Here is a 9,947-nt window from a genome sequence, read left to right as displayed (position 1 = left end):
CCCCCCCCCCCCCCCCCCCCCCCGTCACTGGCATTGCTGAAAAAGATCTTTCCACACACTTCTTCCTTGGTCACATGTGTTTAAGGTTGATAGAATTCTGCCCAGCCCAGCAGACCCCAGTCTGGAGCGCCGCCGCCTTGCCCTTAGGCATGCTTCTCCTTCAGGGATACCCTGCCTCTCTCTCCTGAGTCTCTCCCACTGGGAGCACTCCCTGCCAGCTTCCAGTGGTGCTGTATCTACAGAACTCTTTCCGCAAACTCTCACCTCTCTGAAAGACCACGAGACAAAGCTTTGGCTGTGCCAGCATGCAAAAGAAAGCTCTGCGCAGCTCCCCGGCTGCAGCGTGGGAGGATTCGGACTGGCAGCTGAACCTTCCCGTGTTGAGTGTTTCATTCATCTGTGGGTTGCCATCTGGGGACCGAACCCAGGGCCTCGCGTAAGCTCATGTCAGGCAAGTGCTGCGCCACTGAACTAACTACCCCGTGAGTCCATCTGTGTGATTGGTCGTTCTGCACTGCGAGGGAAGAATTAGCAATGTCAAATGTCTAAAGGAGACTGCCCCGTGCAGCATAGGCTACATACAGCAAGCCTGATAGAACCCGGTGCCCATGTCGGTCAGGTCAAAGCAAGCCTATTCGGGTCCTATCACATTGAGCCGGTAACAGATACCTGAATCCTAAAAGCAAGAGCTGGGGCGGGGGGGGGGGGGGGGCTGCTCCCTCTGCATTTTTAGTTTTCTTTAACGCCCGGCAGGACAAGGAGAGTGCTGTGCCTTTCCAGAGTGGCCTAGTGACCTTTCCCAAGAGGGATTTTTCCGCAGTGTTGCCCGAGAGTCATAGTGGGAGTGATGAGTCCGAGCCGCGTCCTCGCATAGTTTCCGCCTCACACAGCACTCTCAGCATTAAGTCCGCCAGACTGCTCCCATTTGGTTCGCTCCAGTGTTAGGGAAACCCAGGTCCCAGCTCATGCCATTCCAAAACATGAGCTGAGGTTATCTCAGGTTAAGAAGGTAACTGGCAGGGATTTTCTTTTTTAAATTATTTCTCTTAAAGAAACACTCCGCTGTTTGTTGGGTGCCCATTTTCCTTGGCAAAACTTGGATTTTATTAAGTCAGCTCCTTCCCCTTGGCTGGTCCAGCCCCACCCCTTGCCAACCCGAGTTCTCTCCTAACCCCAGCCTGCTCTTTCCTCTCTCTAAGTTCAGCTCACACGTTCCTCTCTGCCTTCTCCCACTGCGCTGGCTCTTAAGAATCCCCCCTACTGGGAGAAATTCTCCTTGCCTAGGGTTTTGTAATAAATACTCCCGTTCCAAAAATTGCTGCTCAGCTTAACCCTTGGGTGTGTGCAGTCCTCCCAAGGTCCCCATGCAGACCCACAGTCCTCCGCATTAGCTCCCTCTCTGGACTCCTCCCTACCTAGGATGCTCATTGGCCTGCCTGCTGCTGCCTCAGCCAGAAGGTATAGTGAGCGCCCTTCTCCTACTGCCCAGCCCTCCTGCAGGGCACCAGTCTGAATCCTTACAGCTTTTCTATTTATAGCCTCACCTCCCAGCTCAGGAGCTTTTGCCAGGTGAATATTTATTAAGCTCCTTTCTTCCTCAGCATTTGAGGGGAGCCAGGCCAGAGATGCAGCAGACACTGCAGGGGCCCACCCCCAAAGCTGCAGCAGACCTGGCTTTTTTCCCTTGGTGCAACCAGTTCTGTCCCTCCAGCCCCTCCCATTCTTTCTGCCTCATGCAGAGGGGCCAGGGTGTTTTCCTCCCCACTGTGGGTACACTATCCTGCACCTCTCCACCCTTCAGATTCCTAGGGATCGGGTGCAAGTGTTTTGGAGTGCTTTTCTGCAAACCTCTGACCACTCGCTATATTATTTAAAATTTATTTATTTTACATCCTGACTGCAATTTCCCCTCCCTCCTCTCTCTTCATTCCCTCCCTTCACCTCCCCTCTGCAGCCCCCCATCCTCTCCTCTTCTGTTTCTATTCAGAAAAGAGCGGGCCTCCTATGGATGTCATCAAAACCTGTCATATCAAGTTCCAATAAGACTATTCTACCCTAGGTCTCTGAGCAATACTGGTGCTCCAGGAAGTGTTAGGGGTGGGCTGATTCTCCTAGCTGGGTGTTAGGATAGACCAGTCATTGGATGGCCACTCCCTCAATCTCTAGGCCATCCTTACCCCAGTACATCCCATAGGCAGGCAGACTGCAGGTTAAAGGTTATGTGGCTGGGTTGGTGTCCCCCTGGTAGTCTTGCCTGGTCACAAGAGATGGCCAGTTCAGGATATACATCCCCTATTGCTTGGAGTCTTAGATGGGATCATCCTTGTAAAACCATGTTTTTACTGACCCCCAAACACTCCCTCCTTTCCAGTCATCTCTTTCAGAAATCGTCCCCTCCATCCCTCCCCAGCCTGGTGCCTCATGTTCCCATTCCCACCTGCCCCCAGTCCACCCACAAAATCTCTTCTACTCCCCCTTCCCGGTGAGATCCGAGCATTCCCCCCATTCCCGTCCTGTGTCTCTGCATCTTGGGTTATCGTCTGGTTATCCTTTACCTTAAAGTAATATCCACTTACAAGGGAGTGCATATAATGTGTGTTTTTCTGGGTCTGGGTTACTTCACTCAGGGTGATTTTTTTTCTAGTTCTATCCATTTGCCTGCAATTTTCATGATGTCATAATTTTTAACAGCTGAGTAATACTCTGTTGTGTAAACTTACCACATTTTCTTTATCCATTCTTTGGTTGAGGGACATCTAGATTGCTTCCAGGTTCTGGCTATTATGAATACAGCTGTGAACATGTCCTTGTGGTGTGATTGGGCAACCTTTGGATATATGCCCAAGGGTGGTCTTGCTGGGTCTTAGGGTAGATCAATTCCTGATTTTCTGAGAAACCATCACATTGATTTCCAAAGTGGCTATATAAGTTTGCACTTCCGCCAGCAATGGAGGAGTGTTCCCCCTTTGCCACACCCTCTCCACCTCACAAGAAGTCTCAAGGGTATCCTGAAGGCCCTGGAGTCGATACTGGCCCTTTCTGAGGAATGACACCCTCAGAAGGTATTCCAGGAACTGGCCCTGGAGCTAAGAGGTAGAAGCTGGCCACCAAAATTCCAGAGTCATGGAGCTCAGATGAAGTGTGCCAGTCCCCACCAAACTGACTTCAGTGTCCTGAAGTAAGATATTATAAAGCAATATAAAGAAATATTGAAAAATAACTCGATACTTATAGGCCTTGCATTAATAATTGTAGGACAATGACAGAAGCTACAGAACGTCATACTATGGGTCAGTCATTGACTGTAAATATCTGTTAGTGTCTCCCACAGGCTGCTGGGCTTCAGTGGAAGTCACACAGCTGTGGTGTTCTGACCAGGAGGAGACACCCAGCATGCCATGGGATATTGTCCTTACCTTGTCATCTGAAATACGTGACTGTCAGAACGCAAAGGCATCTCGTTCCCACCAGCAGTCAGTCCTTTCCTACATCCCAGCTTTTAGCCACTGCCTGTGCATGGAGAGAAATTACCACCTACCCGATGCCACCCGTCAGGCTTGCTAGGAATTCTCAGCACACACACAGCCAGTCCACACAGGGAGAAGCCTGGCTATGCTTGGAAAGCGAGGCGTCCGCAAACATGTTGTCAGATTTGTTCATTCTCTCTCTCTCCCTCATTTTTCTTCCTTCTTTTTTTTTATCTTGACATCACAGAGTCTTGCTATGTAACCCTTGCAAACATAGTAATCACTCTGTAGTCAAGGCTGGTTTCAAACACGCAGCAATTTTCCTGTCTCAGCTTCCTGAGCGCTGGGATTACAGCATTAAGGATACTCTGTTTCTCTTTCTTTCTGCCATGGCTTATTGAGTTCCCTCTACATGTTAGCCATGCTGTAGATACTGTAATACAACAGCAGACGTATTTAAATTACAGGCACTATCATGCCAGAGGAAGGAGGCATAGCACAAGCGTGCTGAAGAGAAGGGCTGTGCCAAGCAGTGGGGCAGACTAGGGGGAAGCTGTGTGACATGAGGAGGTCACCTGGAAGGCCTTGGTGGGTAAAGAGTCATGAATGTTAAAGCATTAAAGCCAAGCCCTTGTCTTTGAGTCACATCCTGGTGTGATTCATTTCTTCTGAACCCATACCCTCTGCAGCAAGCAGGCGTTCAAACACCACAAGCATTCAGACCGCCAAGTGTTAACAGCACCCTATGCGAAGATGGAATGAATCACACACATCTGCACCACACGGGGCAGAGTCCCAGGCTCATCTCAGGGAAAACTGCAACCCCTAGGCAGCACTTCCCTTGCTCCCTTCTCTTTCCAGTTCAACCATCAAGAGTCTCCAGCCTTTGTGTTTGGTGACTTCTCTCATTCCTCCAGCACCAAGGCCTGAGCAGGCTTGAGGACTCTGCCCCCAGGCAACTCCTCCGGTTCTCCACAAAGGGTTGATCTTTGTGTGCACTGGAGGAACCCTGCAGACCGGTGGTCACATGACACATGGCTCCTTTCTGCCGTGGTTCTGAGTGCAAACCCAGGAGAGCGCGATAGCGAGGAATGCAGAACAGCGTTTGGTGATGCACCCAGCTGCCGCTCTGCAGCAAAGTGAAGTGCTTGGATCTCACTGTCGACAAGTCAGGGCACAGACGCTCTTCCTTCTCTGGGCTTCAGTCTGAGTAAGGGTGTTTGTGAGCAGACACCGGGGTGTTACTCACAAGCCGCACATCCCGTGGTTAGCATTGACGGAAGCACACTTGACCCCAGGTGAGGGCGTCAGGTCTACAGTCAGGGCTTTCATCTTGTACAGTATCACCTTTTAGACTCATTTCCTGGTTCAACCCCACAGACCATCAGGAAGAAGAACGTCAAGGTAGGAAGCCGCCTCAGCTTTTCCATCAGCAAATGAGCTTATGAGAGAAAGCCACGCATGGGAAGAGGGCACAGGACTGGGTACAGAGTAGAAGCCTCTGAGTGGGTCCACATGGGTGCTTACTAGTGGGAGAGACTTGTACAAAGATTAATCTACCGCCCCGGCTTGATAACCTCATCTTGAAAACAGGAGTGATCATGACTCTTGGACGTGGCAACCAGAGTGTCTGGAATGGCTACCCTGTTGACCATTCATCCCCATGCCTCACTCTAAGCAGCACCAGCCCCTCCTTTCTGTCCACAGTCACCCTAAAATAAACCTGTATTTTTTTATGAGAAAAACAAAGCCAACAGGCAGCATAAGGGCCGCAAGTCAAAGCTGTGTAGCAAACGCTTGAGCATGTGACGGCTACAGCTGACCCTGCTGAGTGGAAGCAGGAAGATTTAACAGCAAAAGTGAAGGGTGAGACTACAGAGCCAATGTGTCTATAAGACAGTAGGAAGCCATCAGGAGGGCCAGCGTCAGTAGATCAGTCTGAAAGCTCCCATGGATTGGAAGATGTGTCTTTGACGATCAGACAGAGACAATTCTTCTGTTGACCTTCTGCTCACCTCGCCTTTCCTGCTCTCGGAGGCTTTCCCTTTCCCATGACAGTAAGGCCTCCATTCCTTTCCGGGCAGTCCCTAGAGCCCGAGTGACAGGCCTCTGTCACCACCAATGTCCTCCTTCACCACTTCTTTGCTTCTAAACTCATGGCTCATCTGGATGGCTGCTCTAGCTGGTGCCAGTCCTTTCTTGCTGTAAGATCTCAAAACCAAGTGTGGGGTTTATCTCTGTACCCACGCTTCTCCCTGCTCCCTCTCTGAGCTGAAAAACTTCCTATGCAGACATAGCTTGACCCTTTCTAGCCCTCTGGTTTTTCACTCATCCAAGACTGCATTCCCGCAAGTGCTCTTCGTGTGTGTGTGTGTGTGTGTGTGTGTGTGTTTGCTTGTTGGTCATACAGCCCCTTCCCAAGAGGTGAGCTGCAAGCTGCAAGACTATGTGGTCTCATACATATTCTTATATTCTAATATTTTCATATTCTCAGGGAATATGAGAGTTCAGGTGTCTCTTTGGCATGCTGACATTTCATTGGGTGCATACCCAGGGGCAGGTTGCTGTGTCACATGAGTTCCGACTCAATCAGGAATTCCCCACTGCGTGTTTATTACACTGTGTACCAGTTTACACTCCCACCCAGTGTGCAAGGGCTCCATGTCTACACATCTTCACGAGCACAGTCATGTTGGTGCTCTCCATTCTTCTTAATGAAGTGGCACTGGTTTGATTTGTGTTTCCCTGGTGACTGATGGTGCTGAGCCTATCTCCATGTATGTTCTCGTTCATATATGTTCTTGTTATTCCCATGTCTTCTCTGGGCAGGTGTCCAGGTCTACTGTCCATTTTCAGTCTGGCTATTTTCTATTTTTGCAGCTGAGTTTTTGGAGTTCCTTGCATATCCTATGTTTTAGCTTTCCTTGGATGTGTGGTTCACAGACGTCTTTCTCCTGGTTGGTGGGCCGTCTCTTCACTGCGTCCTTTGCCATGTGGAGGCTTACCCATTTGCTGTAACCCTATTGGTCTGTTTGGCCTCGTTTCTTGTGCTTTGGGTGATGTCCCACTCCCTCTCATCCATTATAATGTCCCGAAACATCCTTCTTCCTGTAATGGCCGATGTCACAGTTAAGAATTCGATACATTCTGAGTTGCTTTTAACCAATGAGTAGGAGTCTATAGCATCCAGTGTGCCCAGCGCTATTTATAAAATGTCTACTCTGTCCTTAGTGGTATTCTCAGCAACCATGTAGACAATCCTCTGGCCTCAGGTATGTGGCTTGTTTCTGTGCTCTTGCTCTGTTTCTTCGGTCTCTGTGCCTGTTTTTTGGGTTGGTCCACACTGCTTTGGTTACTGGAGCTTTACGATGTGCTTTGAAGTTAGGTAGCATAATACCTCTGGCTTTGTTCTTTTGCTCAAGGTGGCTTTGATGAGTCAAGGCTTGGAGTATAAAGTTCTGATCATTTTTCCTTTATGCTATCCAGTCAGCAATTCCTATCTCTAAATCTTTCTGTCTGAGCGGAAAAGCCTTGGGTGGGTGACCTGATCCGGGTTCTGGTTAGAGATTAGTAAGCCACAGGCAGATGGGTGGGAAGCTTGCTCCAGGCACAGGGTGTGCATGCGGTGGCACTGAAACATGGGTTCAGATGGAGTACATGGTAAACTTATTTGCCTACAGTGTCGCATGAATGCCAGGAACAGACTGCCTGCCTGCCTGCCTGCCTTCCTTCCTTCCTTCCTTCCTTCCTTCCTTCCTTCCTTCCTCCTTTCTTCTCCCGGTGTTATCCATTCTAAAAGTTTTAGGAAAAAACAGATACCACACTTTCAGTCATAAAAGTGACTGTTCAGTACCCACAATATCTGTGCTTAAGGTCTATTCTGTGTCTCCACAGCCCCAGGACTAAAAACTCATTTCCCATAAAGCAAGGCTAGCATTTCTGTGTTCTTGGGGATCTGAGTTATTGGGGTCAAGAGTGACAATACCCAGCTCTTATAAGCAAAGTACAGTTTTGCTTTTTTTTTTTTATCATCCCCTTTAAATAACCTGCTGGCATCAAACGTCAGAGGCTCCTCTTCCAGGACAGTTAGGACCCAGTAGGCACAGACAAAAAAGAACAGACACGCACAGCGCACTCAGAGTTAGGGTCAAGCATACCCTGAGAGGTCACAGAGGCACTGAGAGCCCTAGGAAAACAAGAATTTATCCCGGATGCACCTGTCCTGCCTCACAGGGAAACTGAGTCCAGTGGCAGGCGATGCGGAGAAGCACAACATGGAGCCATTAGCACTGCGAAGGGATGGGCACCGTGTAGCGGTCACAGGGAGCCTGCCTCCAGGTCACATTGTCACCTGCTCTTGCTTTGCTAACACCACACAGCTTTCCCTGTCCCCCCCCCCCCCCCCCCCCCCCCCCCCCCCCCCCCCCGTCCCAGGCTTCAGTTTGTTCTCTCGCTCAAGAGTCAAGGTTTAGAGGATGACATTCTAGTCATGGCTTCTCTTTGCACACATGTCAGCATGCTTGGCGTGAGACACACATTGTATGTCCCTAAGCATACAGATTGTGTTTGTGTGTGTGTATGTTAGAAAATGTATTTTCGTGTGTTTGAAGTTTAGTTCCCAAAATTGCAACAGATAATCAAGTTTTATGCTCTTGCTCAACACACAATTATTTTTTTTCAGCACTATGAGCTTGTCATACCATATGTAGATGGTTTGGGCACAGAAACTCATGACCTGTTCGGCACGGGAAATGTTAAAACAGGCTCTTGGATACATCCCAGAAACTTTGAATAGGTTGTTTGGAAATAGCAAATTTTAAGTTACTTTCCCCTGCTTACTTTCAGGGCGCCGTGACAACATTTATTTGCTGCTATCCAGGCCACAGATTTCACCCGGGATTTGGGGCATGTTTTAAACATGATTGGTGTTTAATTAATTAGCCTCTTCTCCTGTTCTACTCAATTTTTTGCAGTAAGCTTTACCGGTCAAGAATAATCTTTACTAAACTTTATTTTAGGTTTTGAAACCAACATGAACCTGACTAGCCGGGATGAACCCAGTTCAACAGAAATGGCTTCGGAGACTCAAGACAGAAATGCAAATAACCACGGGACTCAACTCTCCAGCCCCCTGTCTAGTGCCGTCACAGCTGAAAATGGAAATTCTGTCACCAACGGTGAGCCCCTCTAAACTCGAGAGCCAGTGGGTCAAAGTCTTAAGCAACATCTGTGTTGGAGGAAGAGTCCCTCCAGGACATGGAAATGAAGCAGGCTTGGTCAATGCAAACTGTAGGTAGAATGCAAACTGTAAAGCTCCACCCTGGGCGTCGCTGTCAGCTTCTTACCTCAGGCCTAAGGGGAGAATTGCACTCACTGTTAGGTGACTTTTCCGAGGTTTGGATGGGCATCGATCTGTAGGAACCATTAGGAGGTGCATCTTGTGCTGGGAGGAACAAGGCGTTCGGCCAACATTGTTGAATTAAATGTTTTCACACAGCTAAGAAATGTGAAGGAAAGGACTGAGGGACTGCCGATGACAGACTGGCTTTAGGTTTTTTAGTAAGTCTGTCGCTTAGAAACTGGCTGGGCTGCGACGTCCAAGCCCACGTAAACAAACGTTTCCTCTGATAGGGATTTAGTAATGGCTGGTGGAGAAAACCCAGCCGTTCTTTCCTGAGAATGCCCAGGAGAAACTGACGAAATATCTCTGTTTACTCTGATGAAAGGGACCAGAGACCCAACAGCACAATCAGCTGCTGGGAGGGGCCCAGGGGGGAGCCAGAGGCCTGATTGCTCATTGTTCTTTCCTTTGCCTTGACAAAAGCCTGGTTAAGGAGAGAAGGGCGTCTGTTGGTCCATGGTTTGAGAGGCCTCAGCCCACCTTGCTTGAAAGGCTTTGGAGGCAGGAGCTGAGATGGCTGGTTTCCTTGTTCCAGCAGCCAGGATCAGAGAGAGATATGGCTTGCTGGTATTTAAATGGCTTAATTATTTCTCCTTCTTATGTAGTACAAGAATCCAGAACAGGGTGCCACCCACGTTCAGGGATACCATCCTTCTGCGGTTAAATCTCTCTAGAAATACCATCCTAAGTAATTCTGAAACCCATTCAGGTTGACAATCAAGACTGATCTTGACAGTCGTGCTAGGCTCTCAAGGCAGTCTGAGTCCTGGGCTGTCCTCCCATGGGCACTGGGGACACTGGAAAACCGACTTCTCTGATAACCCTGTGACTCTAGGCACACAGACGAAGTCCAGGGATCACAAGGGCCATGGAGGGAGCAGGGCTTTGAAGTGCCCATCCCAGAGTCAGTTGTATGTAGCAGAACCAGGACCATGGATTAGCTGGAGCTCATTTGAACCCCCAAGTTAGACTGGGATCTTAGCATTCCCAGAACCCTGAGAAAAACGTATGAAAATCTGTTCCCAAGGACAGTAAACATCTCTTAGGCCTCTCAATATTATTTAAAACAACAATTAATT

General features: G+C 49.0%; 1 protein-coding gene across 1 annotated transcript in view; it reads left to right on the top strand.

The window, feature by feature from the left end:
- Myo16 (myosin XVI) overlaps window positions 1-9,947 on the top strand; it is a 297,006-nt gene that overhangs the window by 245,576 nt on the left and 41,483 nt on the right. Inside the window, exon 32 of the mRNA XM_050136512.1 lies at window positions 8,486-8,644. Coding sequence (XP_049992469.1) covers window positions 8,486-8,644 — 159 coding nt within the window. The remainder of the gene's footprint in view (window positions 1-8,485; window positions 8,645-9,947) is intronic.

This window comes from Alexandromys fortis, unplaced genomic scaffold, assembly GCF_014885135.2.
Source record: "Alexandromys fortis isolate MF-2015 unplaced genomic scaffold, M_Fortis_MF-2015_v1.1 scaffold_3, whole genome shotgun sequence".
Classification (NCBI taxonomy): Eukaryota; Metazoa; Chordata; class Mammalia; order Rodentia; family Cricetidae; genus Alexandromys; species Alexandromys fortis.
This window is presented reverse-complemented; position numbering and strand designations above follow the sequence as displayed.